Source organism: Lepidochelys kempii, chromosome 1, assembly GCF_965140265.1.
Source record: "Lepidochelys kempii isolate rLepKem1 chromosome 1, rLepKem1.hap2, whole genome shotgun sequence".
Classification (NCBI taxonomy): Eukaryota; Metazoa; Chordata; order Testudines; family Cheloniidae; genus Lepidochelys; species Lepidochelys kempii.
Window position 1 is genome coordinate 61,951,154 of NC_133256.1, and position 27,584 is coordinate 61,978,737.

The 27,584-nt window shown below is 38.3% G+C and overlaps 1 protein-coding gene across 5 annotated transcripts in view; it reads left to right on the forward strand.

Annotated features, from left to right (window-relative positions):
• VWA8 (von Willebrand factor A domain containing 8) overlaps positions 1–27,584 on the forward strand; it is a 294,392-nt gene that overhangs the window by 97,207 nt on the left and 169,601 nt on the right. For all 5 annotated transcript variants that reach the window (XR_012159153.1, XM_073345760.1, XM_073345752.1 and 2 more), the window contains 6 exons: positions 3,073–3,186; positions 10,764–10,932; positions 11,322–11,399; positions 19,839–19,954; positions 21,005–21,111; positions 23,239–23,345. Coding sequence is in view for 4 of the 5 variants with exons in the window: in XM_073345760.1 (XP_073201861.1) it covers positions 3,073–3,186; positions 10,764–10,932; positions 11,322–11,399; positions 19,839–19,954; positions 21,005–21,111; positions 23,239–23,345 (691 nt within the window). In the remaining variant the exon portion in view is untranslated. The remainder of the gene's footprint in view (positions 1–3,072; positions 3,187–10,763; positions 10,933–11,321; positions 11,400–19,838; positions 19,955–21,004; positions 21,112–23,238; positions 23,346–27,584) is intronic.

Here is a 27,584-nt window from a genome sequence, read left to right on the forward strand (position 1 = left end):
AGCAGCAAGCCATGAGTGTGTTATGTAAACCTTTATTAATATTGGCAATTGCAGCTGTTTGTTCATGCTGTACTCTAACTGAATTAGAAAATGTAGTAGTTTCTATCCTAGTGAAAACTATGAGGCCTAAACATTAATAAGTTAATATTTATTAAGTAGTAAAGACATTATAAATAGTATTTGAAAATGCATTCTGCTTCTAATAAATGACTGATTAATTATACTCACTCTGAAAAATGCTTTTTTGGAATTGTTTACTAAATTGATTAAAGGAATCTGAAAAAGGGGGTGAACAGTGAGGTGGCAAAATTTGCAATGATACAAAATTACTCAAGGCAGTTGAGTCCAAATCTGACTGCTAGAGTTACAAAGGGATCTCACTAAACTGGTTAACTGGATGACAAAGTGACAGATGAAATTCAGTGTTGCTAAATGCAAAATTATACAAATTGGAAAATATAATTTCAGCTATACAAACGAAATGATGGAGTCTAACTTGGCTATTACCACTCAAGAAAGAGATGTTGGAGTCATTGTGGATAGTTCTCTGAAAACAGTCAAAAAAGCTAACAGAATGTTAGGAACCATTAGGAAAGGGATAGATAATAAGTCAGAACATATCATAATGTCACTATATATATCCATCATAAACCTACACCTTGAATACAGTGTGCAGTTCTGGTCACCTCATCTCAAAAAAGATGTATTAGAATTGGAAAAGGTGCAGAGAAGGACAATGAAAATGTTTAGGGGGATAGAACAGCTTCCATACGAGGACATATTAAAAAGATTAGGGGTCACCCAATGGAAATTAATGGGCAACAAGTTTAAAACAAACAAAAGGAAGTATTTTTTCGTCCAACACACAGTCAACCTGTGGAACTCACTGCCAGAGGATGTTGTGAAGACCAAAGGTATAACTCAGTTAAAAAAAGAATTGGATAAATTCATGGAGGATAGGTCCATCAATGGCTATTAGCCAAGATAGTCAGGGATACAGCGCCATGCTCTGGGTATCCCTAAATCTGTGCCAGAAGCAACTGACACTAGCCACTGTCAGAGACCGGATATTGAGCTATATAGATCATTGGTCTGACCATTCTTATGTTCTTATGAATTAAAAACAAAAATCCTAAAAGTTACACATAATAATGTAAACTGTATTATTAGTAAATAATTACTACTCATATAGGGCCAGATTTTGACACGTGTTCATGTTGAATAGTAATACCCTTCTCCGTGAGTGATCACATTAATGGGGCCACTTGTGTAGGAAAGTGCTAATCAGGAGTAAGGAGGTACCAGAGTCTGCCCCATAATAAAGAGCCCAAAACTGCCCGTAGAAATGAAAATTTTCTTTTTACTTGGAACAAGTAAAAATATCACTTTTGAGTATACCTATCTTCAGTTCTTTTTGGTTTGCACCTCATAACATGTTATCACCTTTTAAGTTTTATTCCAAATAAGACTTTCGTCATTGACTTACATATTTGATACAAATATATGACAGCATTTGTAGTGCATAAACTAGAAAATTCAGTTAACATCTGAACTTTCTGAAAACCTAATAATCTCTTCTGATCTTCAGTTTTTTATTAGATACCAAGGTGATCTTTGCATTAGACATAGCTAGCCCATTTTATTTTCAAACTGTATTTGTACCGTAATATGTAATTAGGAAGATGGCAGTTCCAAATTGCTATTGGTCAACCTGTCAGTTTCACTATAGTTTGATAAATATGAAAAGTGCTTCCTTTGCTTTCTGTTCCTCTTTATTTTTTCTTTGACTGAAGTGATCTGAAAAAGAAAAACCGTGCATTTGTGCTCTTTTTTGCCTCTTTATTATGTGTTGGTCAAAGACCTGAATAGTTTTTCTCTCTCTTTTTTCACACCTCCAAAAATATTCTGCTTGTTTTGTTTTTTGTTGAAATAACAGGAATGCCAAGTCTTGTCTTCCCTTTTTTGTTGTTGGTGCACTTCTTGGATGGCTCTGAAATGTGTATAGGGAGTTGTTAGAGACAAGATGGGTGAGGTAGTTTCTTTAATTGAACAGAATTCTGTTAATGAGAGAGACAAGCTTTTGAGTCACACCGAGCTCTTCTTCAGGTCTGTGTGGCTCAAAAGCTTGTCTCTCTCACGAACAGAAGTTGGTCCAATAAAAGATATTACCTCTGCCACCTTGTCTCTCTAATATCCTGGTGCTGACATGGCTAAAACTACACTGCAAATAGGGAGATTTGTCAGCCCATTGCTAATGGGGAAGTGGTGTTGAATCCTTAACAAAAAGAGCTTTTCACCCAAGTTTTGTAGTTACATAGCTGTTAGCAAAACCAACAGTCTAAATAAAAATAATTTCCTCTCTTTCAACTCGGTTTCACTTCCCTGGTACCTGTGCTATCATACTCCCTGTTAGTTCTCCATTCATCCAAAGAGTCTTCAAAGTAGACAAGACCTGAAGTTCTAATATAAAAACTTAAGCAGAACCCCATCTATAAGAATAAACAGACTTGAAAAGACCTTTCATGCCTTCTTCACACATTACAAAAAAAGGAGGACAAGATAGTGCAGGGCTGGGCATAAGTCCATTTTTTTTCTCTTGTGCATTTTGTTCACCTCTGATTCTTTTCATTTTCACTAACAGAATATATATCAGTTAAGATGACTCCTAAAATGTATTGCTTCTAGGAGCAAAATAGGAGTATAGCACTGTGTGCCAGTTGGACAAAAATATTCTGAATTTCGTGCCATACACAGTGAGAGTATAATAGAAAGTCTTCATATATGGTCTTCAGTGGTTTGTTTATCTCTGAAAAAAAATTCTGTCATAAATGGTGTTCTGTACTTACAGAAAATAGTTGAAGTTCTTTCTTGAGCTTGCCATTTAACTGGTATTTTTCTCATCACCAGGTCCTTCACTGGAAGATATAGGTCTCAACTTTTGTTAATAACTCAGGCATTGAAATTAAGACTTCTTGGGTAGAATTCCTCATTAAAGTAACATTGGTTGAGATAACTGTAAAAACTAAGGCAATTAAATACTAGATTTTTGTTCTCTTTTGAATTCCCGAATAGGCTAATCCATGACAGAGAACTGACCCTTTATGATGGCACCAGATTACTAAGAGAAGATAGGTATCAAAGTTTAAAAGACGAACTGCAGCTCTCCGATAAGGAACTACAACAGAGGTAATTTGTTAGACGCTAACATGGTATTCAAAGTAGTTTGTATGTGATTCAGGTTGTAAAGAGTCTTCTATTTTATTGCTTGATGTTACTAAGGTTTCTTGCAAGATGCTTGTTTTTTAAATCAGTAATAGAATCTGTTTTTAATACTGCTATCCTCAGTACTTTTTGTGTTAGCATGAGAAGAAAAATCTTAAAAGAGAAACTTAGAGCACTTAAAATATCCTAGCTGAAAGAAACAATATAAATACATAAAAGTTTAGACACATAAGGTATGTCTACACAGCAAAGAAAAATCTGCAGCTGGCCTATGCCAGCCAACTCCGGCTCACAGAGCTCAGGCTGCAGGGCTGTATTATTGCTGTGTAGACTGCCAGGCTTAGGTTGGAGCCCTAGACTCTAGGACCCTGTGGGGTAGGAAGGTCCCAGAGCTTGGGTTCCAGCCCAAGCCCAAATGTCTACACAGCAGTGAAACACCCCCGCTGTCTGAGCACCATGAGCCCAAGTTGGCTGGACTGGGCCAGCTGAAGGTTCTTCTTTGCTGTGTAGACATATGCATGGATGCACTGCATTGTTTTGAAGCATTTTATTAAGAGACATTGAGAGTTAAACAAAAAAAAGTTGAATGTTATAATTATTTCTTCCAATAGATTAGCTAGAAAACTGGTATGTAATTTAGAATTAACATGAGGCAGGAAATCCTAAGGATGGGTTGGTGCCTGTCATGCTTATTCTTCTTGCTTTTTGACTTCCAGTTGTCTGCTAGAAATATTCTCTGTGTTGAAATATTTCAAGTCCTTTGATCGCCAGACAGATACACAGTCATTGTACTGACTGATTTCAGTTAATTGCCAGGATTCTATTTTGTATTACTCAAAACAAATATAATTTAATATGTAATAATATCTTCCATAAATTCTGAAGAGATGAAACTGTTATTCTTAGATGACACTACAGTTTAAATAATGTGGTTTTTATACTACTAATATTGTGATAAATAAAAATTCTTGTTTTACAGGGACCAAGAGCAATAGCTGATTTTTACAATATACAAGTCATTATGGTTTGCCTCTAATTAGAACAGAGTCTTGTGCAGGAAAATAAACATGAGGGATTGTATGTCAACTATATAATGGGTACAATTGCATGGGTCTTTTGTATAATATAATATTTGGATTCTGAAGTAAAATACAAAAAAGCTTCTATTCTTCTCTATATTTCCTTATAACTTTTACCTCAATAATAAGGTGACTCTCTGTAGTAAATTAGGTGAAATAAAACACGTCTTCTGTACTGGGAAAGTAAGTTGATACTACTTTTCTTGGTTGTCCAGTTAGAGCCTGCACTATATGAATGTTAAAACTGAATTCCTATTTTTAATGAAACCTGTTTGGTCAGTTGATATAAGACATGGGAGAACAGACTCCAACCAGTGATCCAAAACTTTTGCAAAAATTCTCAAATTAATTGAGGAGATTGGATGATATGGGGCAAATTCCTTAGGGTTTTCCCTTTTTAAGAATGAAAAGAATGGAGGCATTTTTAGACCTTTAGACCTTTAAACCTTTAGAGGCACTCAATCGGAATGCCCGAAGGGTCGGTCCTGGGGCTGGTTTTGTTAAAAATCTTCATTAACTATCTGGAGGATGGCGTGGACTGTACCCTCAGCAAGTTTGCAGATGACACTAAATTGGGAGGAGTGGTAGATATGCTGGAGGGTCGGGATAGGATACAAAGGGACCTAGATAAATTAGAGGATTGAGCCAAAAGAAATCTGATGAGGTTCAACAAGGACAAGTGCAGAGTCCTGCACTTAGGACGGAAGAATCCCATGCACTGCTACAAACTAGGGACCGAATGGCTCGGCAGCAGTTCTGCAGAAAAGGACCTAGGGGTTACACTGGATGAGAAGCTGGATATGAGTCAACAGTGTGCCCTTGTTGCCAAGAAGGCTAACGGCATTTTGGGCTGTATAAGTAGGGGCATTGCCAGCAGATCGATGGACGTGATCATTCCCCTCTATTCGACATTGGTGAGGCCTCATCTGGAGTACTGTGTCCAGTTTTGGGCCCCACACTACAAGAAGGATGTGGAAAAATTGGAAAGCATCCAGCGGAGGGCAACAAAAATGATTAGGGGACTGAAACACACGACTTTTGTGGAGAGGCTGAGGGAACTGGGATTGTTTAGTCTGCAGAAGAGAAGAATGAGGGGGGATTTGATAGCTGCTTTTAACTACCGGAAAGGGGGTTCCAAAGAGGATGGATCTAGACTGTTCTCAGCGGTAGCAGATGACAGAACAAGGAGTAATGGTGTCAAGTTGCAGTGGGGGAGGTTTAGGTTGGATATTAGGAAAAACAGTTCCACTAGGAGGGTGGTGAAGCACTGGAATGTGTTAGCTAGGGAGGTGGTGGAATCTCCTTCTTTAGAAGTTTTTAAGGTCAGACTTGACAAAGCCCTGGCTGGGATGATTTAGTTTTTAGCAGGGGATTGGTCCTGCTTTGAACAGGGGGTTGGACTAGATGACCTCCTGAGGTCCCTTCCAACCCTGATATTCTATGAATTGTAGAAGGTATCCTCTTCTAAAGAAGCAAGAAACATTTTAACAAATCTTTCAAGTGATCTTTCCATCTGTAAAAGGATTAATAGTAAAGTAAACGTAATGGGAAAGATTATACCTGCATTCTTTTAGTTAGTTTAATTAACCACTAACATATTTTTTAAATCTGGGCACGTATTCAATAATAGGAACACAGATGCTCACCCAGAGTAAATCTGTGGTATTTTAGATACTGTATAACCCAACGCTTAATGAAAATTTCCAAAGCTGATAAGATGATTCTTCTGACAGAATAACAGCTGCTTTATTTTAACATCACTTTATTTTATTTTTAGAGGGGAGGGTGGAGGAGAAAGGAGAATTACACAGGCTGTATTATGACCCAGAGAAATTACATGTGTTCCTGAGAGTTGAACATTTTTAATTAAGAAGAGGTAGAATTTGAAGGATTGAGTGGGGGTGGTGGCATGTTATTTGTTTAGTTTACAAAAATCAAATGAAATAATATTACAGTGACTTCTGGTTTTTTAAGCTAAAAATCATAGTTTTATTCTTGAATTAAAATTTTTGGAGGATGTATGTTAAAGCTGATAACTTCTCTAAGCGCTAATAAAATATATTTCTGACTCAAAAGATCTTACACGTGCCATCAGTTACATTTTCGCTTGATGTTCCACCACGTTACTACTTCCATAGTCTGCACTAATTTTTTTAAACAAGGTTTACACGCCACGCAGGTGGGTGGCATGACAAGAGCTCAAGCAGCTGATTTGCGGTTCTGGGGATGGAGGATACTCATTGGCCAGTTGAAGGCCTTTTATCTATGAGCTAGCTAGCCGCCTGCATTGCAAATTGTTTCTACTGGCCTTCTCTTTAGCCAGTTGTGCTGTGTTATTACTAAACAGTCCAGGTACAATGGCATCAGGTCACATGGGGAAATTTTATTTTGTAGATTATGGATAATGGGAGAAGAAATCTATGCTGGCGATGAGGAAGGGACTTAAAAAGACTCTCTAGGTATAGAGAAATTGTTGCTGCACAGTATTAGCTATTAATAGAATTGTATGATTCACTATGTTGAATTAGTTCTGCGTGAAGAAATGCAGTTACTTAAAATTGATTCAGAATGTATATCCAGGCTTTTTGTGTAGAATTTTCCTACATAAGCATTTGCTGAGGCAGATATTGTGAAGGTGGCATTCCATAACTATAAATACAGTTGGAAGACATAGGGCAAAGCACTAGCTTCTCTATGAAACAGTATTTTAACCTGTTCAGATGGTTTTTTGTTTTGTTTTGTTTTTAGACTTTTCCACATATTAAGCATTTACTATAGTAAACAGGCAGCTAGTAGAGAAAAATATAGAAATGTTTATATAATCAGATTTGCTTCAAAAGCTGAAAGGAGCCGATTATAATGCATGGGTGGGTATTCTTAACACCCTTAAGGCAGTGAATTACTGTCCATGTGAGTAGGCTGAAAGAGAGCACATACAGCATATGAGACAAATATAAGCAATGTGGCAGAAGGTGAATTTTGTAGACAATAGAAGCTCCAATATGTTAAATTTTAACTGAATATATTCACCACCCTTTAGTTCTGAGTTGTTTATTTTCACTTCTTTTTGTTTGGTCATTCAGTTTTAGTGTGTTTGAACATATACTAAAGCAGTCAGTTAATTAAAAAACACAATAATCCAAGCCAGTGTGTTATACTTTGCAAAAAAGGAAACAGATGCTTGATAACTTTTGATTCTGGCAGGGATAAGTGATGGAATATTTGAAAAGATGCAGCATAGTTTTTCCCTTTAATTTAAATATATGTCCTCTATCTTAAACACCTTTAAATTATAGTTATTGTTAAATTTTGTTGTCAATACGTGAATTACATAAATATTTCATATGCAAACACCTGACCTTCTGACACACAATTATACTCTTGTGTGGCGATAATAATTTGTAAACGATCGCCACTCCTACATTTGTTCTCATTTTGTTTGCAGTAGTAAATGATGGTTTGTGAAACTGGAGAAGAGGAAAAGACAAATAAATGAAAAGTTTATGTGCGGCAGCAAGGGAATGCTCTTTGTGTGCCAAAGACAAGAAATCAGTCTTTAGCATTGTACTGGTGAGGCTGCATTCTCTGTTTGACCTTCAGTGAGGTTATTTTCTGTAAGGGCTTATCTACACTTATGGGGGGATCGATGAGTGGCGATTAATGAATTGGCAGTCTATTTAGTGGGTCTAGTGAAGACCTGCTAAATTGATCGCAGATTGCTTTCCTGTCGACTCCTGTACTCTACTGGATCGAGAAGAGTAGGAGGAGCATCTCCCGTCGACATCGCATAGTGTGGACTCCACAGTAAATAGGTCTAAGTTACGTCAATTTGAGTTATGCTATTCACGTAACTCAAATTGTGTAGCTTGGATCAAATTTCCCCTGTAGTGTAGACAAGTCCTAAGATTCTTCTTACCCCTGGGTGGAGCGAAATAGGGTCTGATGATCTCCCCTACTTGTCTGACCTACAGATTGAACAGGCAAGAGGAAAGGATGAAGATGTCTGGTACTCAACATTAATAAAGTATTGCCAGTCCCTCCAGCCAATTTTATTCTAGGTCTTAGTGTGTTAGGCTTTGCAGTTACTTACATGGCTTCTGTCTGCAGAGTGATCAAATATGGCATAGACTTAATAAACATAGCTCCACAAAGAAACAGTGGCTATGATTGTTTCGAGCCTGATCCTGCAGGGTACTGAACAACCTCATCTCCAGTTGACATTGGATGGAGGATTCTCTCCAGCTTGCAGGATTAAGCCCTTTTAAAAATAATAATTAAATATTTGGCTTTACATTTTCAAGAGATTGAACAAACATTAATCCAAACAACACCCTTGTGAAGCAGATGAATGTTGTTCCCATTTACAAACTGGGAAACTGAAACAGATGTTGCACTGGGCCACAGAGCAAATGATGGAGAGGAGAATATACCAGTAAAGTGCTCAGCAGATTAGTTAATGAGAACAAAAAGAGAAATGCATTTGTAGATAGCTTTCCAACGTGCAGTAGCTTTTACTGTTGGAAAGCTTTCCTCAACGAATAGCTGGTTTATTAAAAATTCCTTTGCCAGGGAAATTTTCTATTTGTAAGTTATTAAAATATGCAGTTCAAAAATTCAAAGATTTTTTTGGAATACTGTTGCTGGTAGCGAATTCAGAAATAATGGATTCAATCCTCAGATGTACTCTTTATCCCTGAGAGGAGCGGGGGGCAATGAGGGTGCTGTTTGTGTCTCCCCACTCCTGATCTTTGACTCATCTGGGGGCTTGTTTCTCAGAACGGTTCAAAACTGTGCCCAACTGGCCATACCCATATGGGGGGTTGCCATAGTGCACTTTGTTCTGGCTGTGTTACCCATCTCATTCACTCCCTGCCACATGCCAGAATGGCCCCAGCTGCATTGGGGGAATCCCCAGCTGAGGACAGCTGGCTGCATTTTGGATCCTTTATGACATAGAAGCATTGCAGAAGGACCAGAGCCAGGATCAGGAGTGAGCTTAATGTATGTTGAATATTTTTATTACTAATGAAAAAAAGAGGTTAATCGAAAATTAAACATGCCTTCTCCTATCTTCAAAACAGTTTCTCCTATAATAAGGTTGGTCACTGTTCCCTGACCTTTTCTGTGCGTAGAGATAATGACATACCCATTGGTTCCTATTCACATGATGATTTCAGACATTTCCTTCTATTTTTATCAACCTGGGTGTAGCTTCTAGGCTTCTGACTTTAGGCTGAGAGTAACCGATGCCATCCACTTTGTTTGCTTTGATTTGGGAGTCTGATACAGCGCAGCATATTCAGGAAACAGTTTTTCAAGGGTGTTCACTGTATATGCTTTTCTGTATCAGATTCGTTGTATATACCAGATCTGCCTGCTAAGCTGTTATACATTGTGTAATTTAAATTGAAGGGTCAAATTCTACCTTCGGTTACACCCATAATTTCCCCCCAAAGAATAACCAAAGATGGAATTGGGGCCAAAATATTCTAATTTCAAACAGAATTATATGCAAAGTAGCATATGACAACAGGCAGGAGAAATATAAATGATTGCATTACAATTTTCTCATTTTTGAATACTAAAGTATTTGTCTGGAATTGTAATTGAGGTGTTGAGTAAATATTGCATGCCATATTGCAATATCCAACTAATTTACATCTGAGTTGCTATTATTTACTTGTATAAACAGTTGCACCTGGAAACCGCAAGTGAAATCAGCGTCACATTATGCTAGGCACTGTATAGAAACATATTAAAAGACAGTCCCTGCCCTGAAGATCTTATAATCTAAATAGAAAAGAGAGACAATGGATGGGAGATAGTATCATCCCCATTTTACAGATGGGGATCTGAGACACAGAGAGTTTTAAATGATTTGCTCTAAGTCACACAGGAAGTCAGTCTGTGAATTAAACCCAGATCCTCCCCAAGTTCCGGTCTAGTGTCTTAACTACAAAATTATCTTTCCTGTCTGTCTAATTGAGTAGAAAAAGTTACCCATTGTTGCTGCTTCAAAAGATATTGCCGCCCCCCAGATCTGTCTTTTAGTAATACTGTTTTAGGTGATACTCTTGGAGAATGTTTCAAAACCATCACATTTGTAAATTTTGTCTATTTCATACATACAAAAAAAGTAAACAAATGGTAGCATGGTTACGGGTATTTGCTCAACTTGAAGCATGCAGGTCATGCTGTAGATGAAGCCAAAACTTGGGTAACCTTGTAGGCATTACAACTTACGAGAGATATATTTTGTTTTTTACATTGCTAGTTACATTATGCAATTTTTGTCAGTTTTGATTTTTTTTCATTGTGAATGTCCTGAATATAAATTGTGGCTGTGGCTTAATACAGTAATTCACTTGAAGACTGATTGTACCTCAGGTGGAGTTTGTAAGTTCAGATTTTTTATTTGCTGCTTCTACCAGGTAATGCATTTAAAAAAATATTTTCTTGCAGGTCCATCTTTTCTATCCATTCCTCGTTCAGAATAGTTGCCCTGGCCGAGCCTCCTGTCATAGGAAGTAGCACAAAGCAATGGTTAGGCTCAGAGTTTCTAACTCTGTTTCTGTTCCATAATGTTAAATCCTTCACCAGGAATGAAGAAATTCAAGTTATTAAAGAAATGGTAAGCACTTGCAATGGTTTGGCCAGTTATTAATATTGGTTCCTATTTAAAATGCTGAATATGATTATGAACTGGAATATTTTAATATACCATAGATACTCCCTTTTCTTATATGATGTGAAATCCTTTCACACAGCCTAAGTGACTCCTTGATTTTTAAGTCTAGGGTATCTTCTACTGTAATTAGTATAAATTCGTCTTGGTAGTTTTCTATTACAGTATATTTTCATATTTTGTGACGCAGTTATTCCTTTTTGGTTATTTGAAATAAATGTATATGCAGTACCTACATGCAGGCTGTGTTTATGTAGGTGCATACATGTGTGTTATATAAATTACATATGCACACATGAAATATATATCAAATACTTTTTTTGTCTTTTAAACAGATTCCAAATGTGCCCATGGTTGCTGTGGAACAGTTGTTATCGTTAACACACAAGCTTCGGGAGACAAATGACCCCACAGTGAGTCTAGTTTTTCAGATTTGTGTTCTACTTGTTGTCATTATATGTGTAGCTGTTTTTAGAGTCAGGATTTTATCTCTACTCAACAAAGGAATTATTTTCTCCAGCAATGTGAGGATGCTTCCTTATTTCCTTACGTTCTTGCCTTATGCTGACCTATCTTGACCAGTGGAGGCTGGATTGAGCTCATTCTGGAGCCAATTCCTTCACTTCTTGTATGGACACAGGAGCAGAGTGTTCTGCCAGCATGGTATTCGTAGACCCTGCCTGCATGGGATTTGAGAAACCAGCCTTGGAAATCCAACACTGGTTTCTTGTGCTATATACATGTGGCACCTTTTTTATTTTTAATATACTCATTTAGGACCTGATTAAGCAAAGCACTGAAGCATGTACATAATTTTAAGCATGAAGTCATGCAGTATTATAACATGTACATCGTAGTCAATATGATTTAAGCAAATGCATAAAAGAGGAATGGGATTTAAAAGCACGTGCTTGATAGGGATGGACTAAAGCATATGCTTAAATTGTTTACTGAATTTATTTAAAATCGCCTCCCCTTAACAAATACTGTTATGTGTCATACAGTGCTTTAGTAATTGTAAGTTTGATACTTGGATTTGTTTTGGGATTACTTGGGCAGGGAGGACTATCTAACCATTAGAAAATGCAGACAGGGAGGTAGGGAGATGGGGAAAAGAGGAAAGTGCTCAGAACTGTTAGTAGTATTACTGTGGTAGGCAGTTCCACTAAAGCAGTAATGTAAAAAAAAAATTACTACTGGCACAAAAACTGCAGAACTCTTTTAAAACTGATACAGTCAAGACTCAGTTTTAAAAATTAATTTCAATGGCAACTAAAATAGTGAATTGATGTTTTACTTTTTGCAGTAAAAAGTTTCAAACATTTTTATTGGAGCCACCCAACATGAGTGTATAGGTGTGCACATGTAACTTGTGTTAGGTTAGGTTATATACAGTAATCTACTTTCCTCAACTCTCAGGAGGTTAGCACCAGTAATAGTTTCCCACCATGTTACTGTTTAGATTTTTGATTGACTGCATTCCAGGAAGAAATAAAGTGCACTGTCCACATCTTAGCGGACAGCAATTTTGTTTCACATGAGATGAAGTATTTGTAGTCCATTAGTAACCAAGGACGACATTAGAAATAAATCTTTTAAAATCAGCAGGCCTGGATAATTTCCACCCAAGAGTCCTAAAAAAGGTGACCTGAGGAGATTTCTGACCTGCTATTGTTCATGTTTAATAACTCTTGGAATGCTGAGGAAATTCCCCAAGACTGGAAAAATGTTAATGTTGGGCCAGTATTCAAACAGGGCAAGTGGGATGACCTGGGTAAGTATAGGCCAGACATCAATCCTAGGCAAAATAATGGAAAAGCTGATACAGAATTCAGTTAATAAAGACCTGAAGGATGGGATTATAATTAGGGACAGTGAACATGGTTTTATGGAAAAATAGGTCTATCAGAAAAAGCTCATTTCATTCTTTGATGAGATTACAACTTTGATTAAGTAAAGTGCGGCGAGGTAAGATACTTAGATGTTTTTATCAGGTGTTTGAGTTAATACCATATGACATTTTGATTAAAAAATTTCCATTATACAATGTCAATAAAGCAAACACTAAATGGATTAAGAACTGCCTAAATGACAGGTCTCAAAAAAAAGGAGTTGTTTGTGGGGGAATCATCACTGAAGAGGGGCCTATATACTAAGCCCACAGCTACTCAGTTTTTTTACCAGTGGTCTGGAAGCATATATAGCATTGTGGCTGATAAGAAAGGTTGGCAGAATGATAAATAATGGTGAAGACAAGGTGGTCATACAGAATGTTGTGAATTGCTTGGCCAGCTGGGCCCATTCAAACAAAATGTATTTAATATAGCTCGAGCCTTACCAAATTCATGGCCTTGAAAAATATTTCACGGAGCATGAAATCTGGTCTCTTGTGTGCTTTTACCTACACTACAAATTTCACAGGGGAGGCCTGCATTTCTCAAATTGGGGGTGCTGACCCAAAAGGGAGCTGTGGGGGGTGTGTGTCACAAGGTTATTTTAGGGGGGGTTGTGATTTTACCACCCTTACTTCTGCACTGCCTTTAGAGCTGGGCAGCTGGAGAGCGGTGGCTGCTGACTGAGGGCACAGCTCTGCAGGTAACAGTGCAGAGGTAAGGGTGGCAATAAATTGGTTAGTCTCTAAGGTGCCACAAGTACTCCTTTTCTTTTTGCGGGTACAGACTAACACGGCTGCTACTCTGGAAAAAAAAATACCATACTATGTGATCCTCACTTCTGTGCTGCTGCCTTCAGAGCTGGGTGGCCAGCCAGCTGCTGACTGATGGCCGAGCTCTGCAGGCAGCAGTGCAGAAGTAAGAGTCGCAATACCATACCTTGCCATCCTTACTTCTGCGTTGTTGCTGGCAGCGGTTCTGCCTTCAGAGCTGGGTTCTCGGCCAGCAGTCACCGCTTTCCAGCTGCCCAGCTCTGAAGGCAGTGCTGCCATGTGCAGCAGCACAGAAGTAAGGGTAGCAGTACCGCACCCCCCCCCCCCAACAATAACCTTGCAACCACCCCACAACTCCTTTTTGGGTCAGGACCCCTACAATTACAACACTGTGAAATTTCAGATTTAAATAGTTGAATTCATGAAATTTATTATTTTAAAAATCCTATGACCGTGAAATTGACCAAAATGGACCGTGAATTTGGTAGGGCCAAATCAAGCGAGTAGAAAAGTTCATCTACTTGGGCAGCACCTGTCACAGTTCAGGGCAATTGCACGTGTATTTCTGCCCTGTGGTCCAGCAAGGTTCCCAGCACCTCAACCATCACCTCTTCGGGCTGGAGACCCACATCTCTATCACTCCTAACCAAGATTTTTCCAGACTTCACAGTTCCCTGTCTACACTGTGAGTTTCCCAGCAAGACAGACTGCCTAAGCAGGCCTGCTTTGCTTTCTCCTCAAAAGCTATAAACAGCATAATTGCCCACAGTTATAGTTTCAAAACAGCTCTTTCTACACAAGCATATTTATTCTTAAGGTGATAGAATTACAGAGCAAACATATTAAAAACAATAAAAGAACCTACACACATTCTAATAACTTAGGCAGGATCTCCCCTATCCCCCCAACTCCAGCAAGGGCTGTCGCAGGTGATCAGTCCTTCATATCCCACCTAGGGAATTTTCTGCGGTTACAAGTTCAAAACAGGTGTTAGTTTAGAACAAGTACATAGCCTGCACCAATCAGCCTGTTTCTTTGTACATCTTGTGCCTTTGATCTTGTCCTCATGTAATAGGTGATCGGCAGACAGTAGCTCTCTCCTCAGGGCATATCTTCAAAAGGCTGGGATTTTGCATATCTGGGTGGTGGTATATTTACATTTACTAGAGCAGTGGTTCCCATACTTGTTCCACCGCTTGTGCAGGGAAAGCCCCTGGTGGGCCAGGCTGGTTTGTTTACCTGCTGCGTCCGCAGGTTCGGCCGATCGTGGCTCCCAGTGGCCGCGATTCGCTGCTCCAGGCCAGTGGGAGGTGCTGGGAGCGGCGCGGGCCGAGGGATGTACTGGCTACTGCTTCCAGCAGCTCCCCTTGGCCTGGAGAAGCGAACCGCGGCCACTGGGAGCCGCGATTGGCTGAACCTGCGGATGCAGCAGGTAAACAAACCGGCCCAGCCCACCAGGGGCTTTCCCTGCACAAGCGGTGGAACAAGTTTGGGAGCCACTGTCCTAGAGATTTCTTGAGAAACCCACCTAATTTTGTTTGTCTCTAAAGTTCATTCATGTCTGGCACATGGTTTAAAATAGTTTGTTGAAGCTCATAACACTTCCCAGGGTTTAAGTTGGTCATTGGGTACATCCCTCCACCCTTCCCCCCGACATTACATACAATTTCACAATAATACATAAAGTTTGCATTTTTAATACAATGAAATCCAAAGATATTTAACCTTAACACAATAAGGATTTTCAAGGTTATTGCAGAAAATTGTCGTACCTGTCAGAGTAACTTACTGGCCAATGGAGAGCTCAAAAAGGAAGTGACATCAAGGATAGGAAAAGCATTCACAGCATGTACTAAACTTAACAACGTAGGGAAATCAAATATATATAGCATCAAAACAAAACTGAGAATTTTCAGTTCAAACATAATCTCATTGATAACATACAGCTGTGAGAGTTGGAGATCTACTAAAACTATACACCTTCAAAAAATAAGTGCCTAAGAAAGATTCTGGTCATTGGTTGAAACGATTTCCTTACAAACAAAGAGATCCGAGAAATCATGAACCAGCAGCTTGTTTCCACCAGCATCAGATGGATGTGCTGGACATGTTTGGGGCATGTATTCCAGATGACAACACACAGACTCCCACTTGAAGCTGTCAAGTGGAAACCAAGTGGTGTGAGGAAACGAGTACCCCCAAGAGAAACCATGACAAAGAATTCTTAGGGAGGGCAGAACAGTTGATCTCAACACCATATAGCAGATGGAAGCAGTAGCAAATGACATAGAGGAGTGGAAGAGACTAGTGTCCACCGGGAGGGCCAATATCAGTGCAGGAAGGATGGAGGGGACTCGAATTAATGACTGAGAAGAGCCACAAAAATGATTTGAGGGCTCCCTTATGGCGTGAGACTTAGCTCAATTTATTAAGCTTATTAGAAAGAAGATTGAGAGGTGACTTGATTAGTGTATAAGTACACTCATGGAAGAAAATAGAGGGTACTAAAGTGCCCTTTAGTTTAGCAGAGAAAGGCATGGCAAGAACCAGTGACTGGAAGCTGAAAGCCAGACACATTCAAATTGGAAATGTGACACACATTTTTAACAATGCAGATGATTAAGCACTGGAACAAATTACCAAGGGAAGTGGTGGATTCTCCGTCTGTTGATATCTGCTAATTAAGACTGGATACCTTTCTGGAAATTATGCTTTAACCAAACACAACTAAGGCTTTAGTCAAACACAAGTAATTAGGCTCAATAGTTGGCAACTGGATGCAACTTAATGGCCTGTGATATACAGGAGGTCAGACTGGATGATGTAATAGTACTTTCTGGCCTTAAACTGTATGAATCTATGAATGAATAAAAGGAAGTGAACCCGATACTTATTTATGTATTTATTGCATTATTGGCATGTATGTGGTTCTTTAACAATATATATTACAAAAGGGAATGTATTTGTTTGTAAAGTGTTTGGTGTCTGAACAGAGCAATTAAAAAAAGGGTCTCTCTAACATCCATAGCATTGTGAAATATCCAGAGAAAGTGTATGCTATAAGACAAATGATTCACTGTTGGAAGATACCTGTAGATCAGTATGATATCCGATGTGCATATATGTATATAAAATAATCATACACATCACAGGTTGGGCGATATATCTATCTATCTCATATATATATATAAAAAAATAGCATGCCCGTGCTGTGCGTTGACCTGTGTGTTTCACGTCAGTGGTTCCCTTTATTACTTTCAAATTATCAAAATGAAACATTTTGATTGACCCAAACCAAATTATTTTTGTGACTTTTGGTTCACGAACATTTTTGAGATTTTTGATTTTTTCATTTCAATATGAGATGGGAAAAATTTCTGAAATCTCAAAAATTTTCACGAGAGGAAAACCTTTTCCTGCCCAGCTCTACTATTTAATAACAGTCCATTTTGTAAATGGACCCAGCAGAGACTCAAGAATGAATGGGCTTGGATCTTGAACTGTTATCTTGATTCTTCAGGTGGCCTCACTCAAGCAGAGTTTAGAAACGTTGGCAGGACGGTGTGGAGAAGCTTGTATTTTTGTCACCCATGCTATGTACTCATTTTGTGGATTCATAAATTAGGCCAAAGGATACCATTATGATCATCTAATCTTTACTGTTGCATAACACAGCACGCAGAATTTTATCTGATACCTTGTGGTTGAACGAAAGGATTTATTTTAGAAAGATCTCCAGTTTTGATATAAAGACTTCAATTTGTTCCAATAGTTAATTTAACCTCATTGTAAAATTTGCATCTTATTTCTAATTTAAATTTTTCTGACTTCAACTGTTAGACCTTTGCAAACATTATTGTCTTTGCTGCTAGATTCAAGAACCCATTAGTAGTTTGGTCACCATAGCTACTTCTGTCAGGGTCTGAAAAAACTACACCCCTGACCAGCATAGCTGTGCTGACCTAGCCCAACACAGACACAGCTATGTTGACGGGAGAATGCTTTTGTCAACATAGCTGCTGCTGTTAGCAGAGGTGGTATTTCTACACCAATGGAAAAACCTCTGCCATTGGTGTAGGCTGTGTCTACATTACGGGATTATGCCATTATGGATTATGCCATTATTATACGTTATGGATTATAGCTATACCAGTATATTCTCCGGAGTGTAGACATACCCTCAGGTGAATCGGATACCTTCTTCCTGTGTAATTACAGATTGCAATCAAGTAGTCTCTTAATCCTCTCTCTCTCTTTGATTAAATTAAATAGATTGAGCTCCTTTAGTGCTCATTATAAGGCACATTTTCCAGACTGTGAATCATTTTGATAGCTCTTTTTGAATTGTCTCCAACTTTCAATATCCATTTGAATATGTGGACACCAGAACACAAGAACGGCCCTACTGGGTCAGACCAAAGGTCCATCTAGCCCAGTATCCTGTCTTCCGACAGTGGCCAATACCAGGTGCTTCAGAGGGAATGAACAGAACAGGTAACCATCAAGTGATCCATCGCCTGTTGCCCATTCCCAGTTTCTGGCAAACAGAGGCTAAGGACACCATCCCTGCCCATCCTGGCTAATAGCCACTGATGGACCTATCCTCCATAAATTTATCTAGTTCTTTTTTGAACCCTGTTGTAATCTTGACCTTTACAGTGTCCTCTGGCAAAGAGTTCCATAGATTGTTCCACAAATACTTCCTTTTTGTTTGTTTTAAACCTCCTGCCTATTAATTTCTTTTGGTGACTCCTAGTTCTTGTGTTATGAGAAGGAATAAATAACACTTCCTGAATTACTTTCTCCACACCAGTCATGATTTTATAGATCTTGATTGTATTCCCCTTAATCCATCTTTATTCCAAGATGAAAAGTCCCAGTCTTATAAATCTCTCCTCATATGTAAGCTGGTCCATACCCCTAATAATTTTTGATGCCCTGTTCTGTATCTTTTCCAATTCCAATCCATCTTTTTGAGATGGGGTGATCAGATCTACACACAGTATTCAAGATGTGGGCATACCATGGATTTATATAGTGGCAATATGATATTTTCTGTTTTATAATCTATCCCTTCCCAAATGATTCCCAACATTCTGTTGGCTTTTTTGACTGCTGCCATCCCTTGAGTGGATGTTTTCATAAAACTATCTACAGTGAATCCAAAGATCTTTCTTGAGTGGAAACAGCTAATTTAGACCCCATCATTTCATATGTATAGTTGGGATAATGTTTTCCAATGTGCATTACTTTGCATTTATGACAGGTTTCAGAGTAGCAGCCGTGTTAGTCTGTATTCGCAAAAAGAAAAAGAGTACTTGTGGCACCTTAGAGACTAACAAATTTATTTGAGCATAAGCTACATCCGATGAAGTGAGCTGTAGCTCACGAAAGCTTATGCTCAAATAAATGTGTTAGTCTCTAAGGTGCCTCAAGTCCTTCTTTTCTTTTTGCATTTATGAACATTGAATTTCATCTGCCATTTTGTTGCTCAGTCACCCAGTTTTGTGAGTGTTCAAGTAATGCCCTGGACAGTACTGTAATACAATCTCCCTATTCTTGCCCATTATTCCCTTGTTTATACATCAAGGATTATGCTATCTCTTTTTGCTCTTTCACATGGGGAGCTCATATTCAGCTGGTAATAAATAGAAGACTTCGATTTCCAGGATGTCAATTCTGTTACAAATGCTAAATTCATTGAAAAATAATGGACATGAGGTGATCTGAAATCAGGATACAGTATCTCTAATATATGCAGAGGCATGTCATATATGTTGAGGCAGTGCCATACAGTACTGCAGGAAACTTTCAGATAAATCAGCTTTAACACAAATAATTTAATTTTCACTTTTTTGTCTTTTTGCTGTAATTCCTAATAATATTAATAAATAATAATAATTAATAATATAATGTTAACACATCTTATATAGAACACAAATCAATGAAATCATAATGCTGACATTTTGATGACATAATTATTTCCATGGTAATAGATTCCTGCCACAAACACGGAATTCTGACCTGTGAAGGATTAAGTGGTGCAAACTGGGATATGAGGACGAAAGCACCTGTTTAAGACAAAAATTTTTAAATAATTGCTTTCAATGTAAATAGTTTTTTTCCAGGTTTGTTCCAGTTTAAATCCAAGAGGACTATTAATAAAATTACCTTTTATTTTTGGCAGGCACAGTCACTGGCATCATCTTTGTCCACACGACAGCTATTACGAATTTGTCGTCGGCTATCACAGTATCCAGATGAGAGTCTCTACCATGCTGTCAATAAAGCCTGTCTTTCCAGGTAGCCATACTAATTTTACTGTGAAAGTTTAAGGTTCAAAGAAACAATTGCTAATATGATAAAAAGATGGCTTAAATTTTTTTAAAGGAGTTAGACATTAGAAGTAGAACTGCTACTATTCTGATCCTCCCTAATCAAAGAATGTTAGATTTCACTTCTATGGAATTCCCAGATTTCAAACATCATTTGAAACAAATCATTCAGCACTTCTTTCTAATCTGTGTGTGTGTGTGTGTGTGTGGCATATGCTTAATGACTTGATAGAAATAGGTCTTCAGAACTAATGATTGTCAAAAGTGTGATGCTGTCTCAAAGATAAAATATTACTCAGGATTGTATTAATGGAATACAATGTGGTTAGGTGTCAGTTGGAGGTTTGTATTTAGTTTTAGGCATTGCATTTTTTTAAAAAGTTGTAGACAACTCAGATATTGCAAAGGAAGGCAACAGCAGTTAGAAAAAGTTCTGAAAATATGAGTGACGAAAATATAAGGGCCAAATTCTCCAAGGTACAGAGAATCTTAAGCTGTCCAATTCTGGGGCCTGTATGATCTGGGATCAGTCACAGCTGAAGGATCTGGCTCCAATTAACTGTGGAAGGAACAACGTCATTGTCCCCTCAGCATCCTAACTCGTTCGTCATTACAGCTTCTTCACAGGAATCCCACATAACAATGTAGTGCTTTAAAATGAGCATTTATGTTAATATAATTTTGGGACTGAAATTTAGATTAAGTCTAAAGGATACTTGGCTGCTACAACTTTCCGTATGTTGTGATTGTATTTTTTTTTAAACTCATATAACTTTGGAATTAGGAGTTATTGATGTGGGGAGAGGAAATTGGACAGTTTCCAATAGCATGAGGACCCATTTCCTTTGCTAAGCACAGATAGAGTAGGTGAGGAGTTGGAAACTGTCAGAGTGGGACAGGATTTGGTATTATTTAGGGCATGGAGTCAGGGTGAAGTGTCACATTGATCTTAGAAGACAAAAAGAACCCTGAGAAAAGTAAAAACTGACCTTCCTTTTTTCCCCCCTCCTTGGTTTAGGTTTTTGCCGAATCTCGCAAGATCAGCTTTACATAAAAATCTGCTGGATTCAGGGATTGAGATAAACCCGGATGATATTAGGAAACAAGAGGAAAAGGATTATAGTTGTAAGCTTCTGTCACCTTTTGTTTTTAATCTTTCATGAACATTACTCAACTGTTTGAACACAAAAAGATGTATTAAATGTTCCCTTAATTAAGTGTGCCCTGCTTTAGATACATCCCTTAGCCGTTGTCTTGCTAAAGAATATACCTATATTTCTCTACATACGTTCTCTAAATTTTCATAACTGTAGAACTTCCTAAATCTAAGTGATTCTTTATCATAGCCTGGCCCGTGGAATTTTGTGTGTGACCTTTACATTTTTAAGTCTGCCAGATCAATGGCGCCCTTGTTCACTTTGCTTTATTGGGTCACTTTGCTACCTTCCTCTGTTAGCATTCTTGACAATTGTGTGCGTCATCCTTCTTGTTGTCCAGGCTTACAATTTTTGTGTGATTGAGTCTTCTAGATCTTTCTCCATTGCAGCACATCCTCCACCTCCCCAATACTCTGTACATCCTCCTCTTTAATATGACCCAAATAAGCTCTTCTCGTTCATTATCGTGTTTGCAAAAAACCTTGGTCATCTCTCACTCTGACTGTGGCAATCTGTCTCTAGTCTGGCTTTCCCTGTTCTCCCTCTCTGTACTATACAAAATATTACTGTTACAGACAACTTCTTCTCCCATCACTCTGATAACATTTCTTTCCCCTCTTTGGTTCTGTCTCTTACCACGTAAATTTTGTGCTCTCCCCCTCCCCCCCCCCCACCGTTAACTCTGTACATATTGTTCCCGCTTCCATCTTTTATCTCACTTCCTATCTCCCTCCTCCCCCCCCCCCCAATTTATTCCTCTCTGTCCTCTGGCCTTCCTGTTTCTATCTTTTTTTCTTACACTCAGCTTCATGTTTTCTGTCATGTACCATAGAGTCTGTCACTTCCTGTCCACTAAATCCTTCTTTTCAACTTATTTTATTTTCTTCTAGCCTCACCAGTACTCTTTGCTATTCTTCTCCTGCATAGTTGAGAGTTTTGTTTTACATGTGTTTGTCTTGTCTGTTTTCATTGCTAGATCTTTAAAACAGGAGGACATGTCTTAACATATATTTGGAAAATGCTGTACCAGTAAAAATGTCTACAGCTACTGTATCTAGTAATGCAGGCTCTCTTCAGTTTCAAAACATATGTGGTATAAATTGGGGCCAAGTACTAACTTCATATAGGTAGGATAGTTTGAATTATAGTAATATGACTAGAGAGTCATTCCGTTGCATTGAAAGTTTAGTTTTTTGCAAAACTGACACTAATATGCAAACTGTATATTACTTTATAAATCTGATTGAACCTGATTCATTAACAATGTGCAACATTAGAACTACCAAAAATACAACAGATTTAGTAAGTTCATGTTCATATTACCAGTAATTTTGTAATTCCACCATTTGCAAAACCATAGCAGAGTTAAACTAAACAAAATAAAAACAAACAATGGAGAGCAGTTTCTCAGTATTACAGTTCAGGTTCATCCAACCCAACAGGATGTCTGAATAGAGGAAAAGGGCAAGCATCTGTGGGAGGCAGAGTTGACTATCTGGAACTGCTGTGTTGTAGCGTAACTCCTTGTAGCAGACTACTGTGGTTAGCCAATACAGTGGTTTTAATTATTTTTCTCTCCAAACTACTTCTGAATGTTTCCCCAACATATGCAAATTTAGCCACTTTTCACCGACGTTTTAAATGTGCCTATTTTGTGTTATTAAACCATTTGTATAAAATGTGCTGAATGGAGAAACCAACAGTGACTTTATCTTGCCTAAAGTTTAAAGGAAATGACTGGCATGCTGTTTCTCCAAGGGGTGAGTCCGGTCAAACAGTTTTAATAACACTCAATGATTAGAGGAAGGGAGTACCAAGTTAAGGCTTCAGCCAAAGCAGCTGTCACAATTTGCAATGTTCTTTCTGATACTTGTCCCCCTAACATCACCAATTTGTCACGCATTGTAATGGAACTGATTTGAAGCCTTAGAGCTTTATGCTATTCCTTTTCTGTCCTCTTTCTTCCGAAAGCTGGAAGCTTTGCTGTACCAATACATTGCAACAAATGTATGCATTATCTCATTACCAGTATTGTTGACCACATATCTGCAAATCAGTGTTCTAAGTAATTCTTTGTTTTTCATAAAATGTATAGGTGAAATACATAATGGGTTTCTGAGGATTGGATCTGCCACCATGCCTGTTTATAACCCCAATGAGAAAATGAAAGTGCCTGATGTTCTGTTTTATGAGAACACCCAGGTGAGTGCACTTCTCTGACGCTACAGATGCAATAGAGTTTGTTAAACATTGTAGTAAAGATTTTTTTAAATAGCATGTTGGTAAAGTGGTTGCATCAGGCTGAAACAGTGATCCTTGAAAATTTTTAATCTTGTTGGTAAATTTGGTGCTCGTTTCAGGTGACTAGAGATCAAGCTTCTTAACCATCCCTTTGTGAAGAGATTATAAAAATCTTGTAGAACTTTCATAAGAAGTAAAGAAACAACTATTGAACCTGGATTTTGTTTGTAGTGAATCAATAAAGTACTGTGTTGAGAGGTTTTATTATTGCAGCTTGCCTAAGCCACTATTCTTATAGGTAAACAGTTCCTTTTTAAGATCCTATTTTTAGAAGTTTATAACTTGAAGTTTTGCAGCTTGCAGTACACAATTTGGTTTAGGAATTACTTGTATATGTTTTTAAAATACAAAAACAATTAAATTTTTGAAAACCTATCACTGTTCATAGTAATTTTATTTGTAACACTTTTTTAATACACAAACAATATGCTTATTAACAGCATACTGAGCCAAATCATAGACTGATGCACTCCTGTTTAAATACATTTCAGTTATTATTCTAAAATGGACTCTCTAGAGTGCAGAAATTCAACAAAAGTTGCTGCAGCATAGTTTTCCTCCATTTATGTAGTCTGTGCACTTTCATTGGTTCTGAGTGTCTAACTTGTATAATCACTGTACAGTATTCTTAATAACTATATTATGTGCAAGTCCCAGGATTCTAATTGACTGACAGACATTTTTAGCTAATCAGAGTGCAAGAATTGCTCGAGAACTATGCTGTATATATGCAAATCTTTAATATGGCTACTAATGGTTAAAATCTCTGCTCTGTACTCACAATTATCATGCTATTTGGTGTTAATAGAAATGTTGTTTCAGCCTCTCACGCTGTTCAGCTGACCCAGAGAAATTCCAAAATGTATATGAAGGGGAAGAGAATAAGAAAAATAACAAAAAGCAAAGACGTGGGTCTGCAAACGTGCTATGAAAGGGGAAGTGTTTTTCTCTAGCAAAGGCAGGTCCACTGCTCTTCACTAGAGAGGGCAGGTGTCTGGTCACCACAGCACTGAAGTGTCAGCTGTCAGTCCAGGGTATGCTTAGCCATAGGGCCTGCCCACTGAGTGAATCTCCTGAATGCTTTGCCATCCAAAGGCAGCACAGGCAGCTCCTGTGAAGTGTTTGCATGTTAGCACTAGCTTTTAGAGCCTAGGCAGGGCCTCTTCCTTAGGGAGTTTCCTTTCCTTCGTTTTTTCATATCCTTTTCTTTCTTTCCACCTCATTTGCTAGTCCTCCGCAGAGCAGAGCGTGCAGCCTCCACTGCATGGGCCCTGCTGGCAATGTGAATCTGTGAGAATCTTCTTAATTTTCCCTCGTAAAATTCGATGTTTGAGGTTTTGTTCTGTGCTATCATTTCAGTAAAGTACTTTAACTTTGGGACTCTCACAGATGAAATCCTAAACCTTAGAACAATGCTCTTCTGTGTGTGCTACTCTTTCCATCTTCTTGTTCAAGGAGGCAATAATTGCAGTAATTACAAATTGAAAGCACTGCAAAAATCTGAACCTGACATATGTTAGAATATTATTTATCTGCTTTGTTTAGGTGTCACATTTTTGTTAAACATGTTGGCTGAAGGAAATTGCCCCAAATCTATATTCCTAAAAAACTGTCAGAAAGTAACATATTACCAACTAAAAATTAGTTTTCTTGTTTAGTCCTGCACTGCCAGCTCCCATCCCAGTGTGACACACTAAAGTGCTCTGGTGATGATTTCACAACCATAAAACTCTGCTGCAGAATGAAACTGGCAATATATTCCATTATTGTGTGATGTCGTTAAAAACCCAGCACTGAGTTATGCACACTTGCCCCCAAAACATTTCATGTCCCAGTGGGGTTGCAGCATTGCTGTGAAATCACAGTGTGCTGCAACTGAAGATGTAGTACCAAAGCTGGAACCTGCTATCTAAACTGGGCTGCGTATTATGAGACTCAGAAGAAGAACAGTGATTTTTAGATATGTGCTAAATGCCCCAATCAGCCTCGCTTTTGGGGAGCACTGAATATGTATTGCCAAAGCTAGTGGAATTTTGACATTTCCATTTGCAAATCTCTTATATGAACATGACGTGATTGTAAATGTTCTCTGTATATCTCACTACAATACTAGCTTGGACCCTGTTGCTAGGAAAATTAGACAATTTCTAATGAGTACTTGCATTTATTGTGCAAAAACAGTTGTTTGAGGGAAACAACTTGAACACAGTTATTTATACAATTTAGGATTTGTTTGTTTAAATGAAGAATTGTGAGGAAGTACTCACATGTTTTTAGCAATTAACTCAGAAAGTGTAATGGACGTGGCTTGCTGGGATACATGATGTTAAATCTAGACTAAAACTAATCGGGTCAGCTGTAAATTTACAGTGTATGCATAAATACAGTAATTTGTCTTCAAGCCTTCTCCCCTACTCCTCAAAAATTATGGTGCATTTGATAGTCTCTTGACCTGGGTAGTTAGGATTTTGCAATATTAAACTTTGATTATAAGCATCATTAAAATATTGCCTTTTGTTCTGGTCTAAAGCGATTTGGAAAATCAAAACAGCTTTTGCAGTGTTCTAAATTGAATATTTCTGTATACTCAGTAATAATGCAGGAGTTACTGATTTCAAGAAGCAAATACCAATGATGAGATGATGATGCTGAAAGAAAAAAATAATATTATGTTACATTTATATAAAGACAGTTATTCCTTTTTCTAAGTACCCTGTCTGACCTACTTACAGATGACCTATTTTCACTAAATACAGAGGATACACAAGATTTTGATGCTAGTAAAGCAGCCTGCATTTTTCATGTTATCAGGCTCCTTAGATGATTGCATTATTTTTATTTGCAACAAATCTATTGTTTGGAGCAAGTTTAGGTTGATATTTGTTTTCAAGTACATTACTAATTGTGCATGTCAGAATGTTTTACAACATTTAGTTAGTATTAAGTATATCAAGTATTTTAACAGTGGCTGTGATTAGTCAGTCTAATTCTGAGATTGTGAGAAATGCACACACTTTTTTGATTTGGGATGGATTTTCTTTGTTTTTTCTTGAAAATAAACTGCAATTGGAATAGAAACTTGTATTTGAGATCAATGTCTCACCTTCAGGTGATATAAATGTGCGTAATTATAAACATATTGGATCAAATTCATCTCTTGACTTAGTGGAGTTGTACCAGAGACAAATTTGACCATTGGGACTTTTCTTCATATCATACGAAAAATGTTCCTATTAGTTCTTGATTATTGTTGTTTGCTGTAATCTATTGCATGCTCTTTCCTCTCCAAAAGCTTGGGTAAAAGATGGACCTTGCTGCATGCCTTGAAGTTCAACAAATTCAAACTATTTTGATCCAGTGCAGGATGGGGGAGAGTTCCAAAGTTGTGGGTACTTCTGGAGAATGATTTGCCAGCCACTTTCTTTCTTTTATACCTGTGGCGGGACTTCCAGCTCAAGAGTCTTCTCTAGGTACCATTATGGACATAACTATAGTCATCTAAATTTGAGGTGACAGGGCTTGGTTTTGCAGTAGTAAAATCTGTGACCCAAAGAAACAGTCATAGTTTCCAGGCTAGACAGATCTCTAGCATCCATCACTGCTGGGGCTCTGGGTCCCCGCTGCTGGCTGGGAGCTACAGGGGCCCCTGCGACTAGGAACTCCAAGGTTCCCTGCCCTCCGCAGCTTGGAGCTGCGGGGGCCCCCCGCCACCCTCGGCTTATCATTTTCCTTTGTGAGTTCATTCAAGAATATAGTAATTCTCTGGGTTCCCCCCCACAGCTTTATCGGGGCATTTAGTGCACTGGATGAGGCACACCACATGTTGTGATAGGCATGTGCAGGATCCATGGATCTTGAAAGGTGTATTGTCGGGAGTGCAGATATGTCTGCAGGTTTTGCATCTGTTCTGGCAGAGTCTGGTGCTTCTTTGAGTTGGTGTGTCCTGGTCTATGGGGAGCTTGCTTCTGATGATGAGTTTGGAGAGGTTTGGGGGGTGGTTTGAAGGTCAGAAGAGGGGGTTAAGGAAAGATTTGTTTCAGGATGCGATCCACATAGAGTGCGGCTTGTACTTGTTTAATGATGCCCTGTATGGATTCCAGTGTGGAGTTGTATGGGACAACTAGGGGTGTGCGGGTGGCA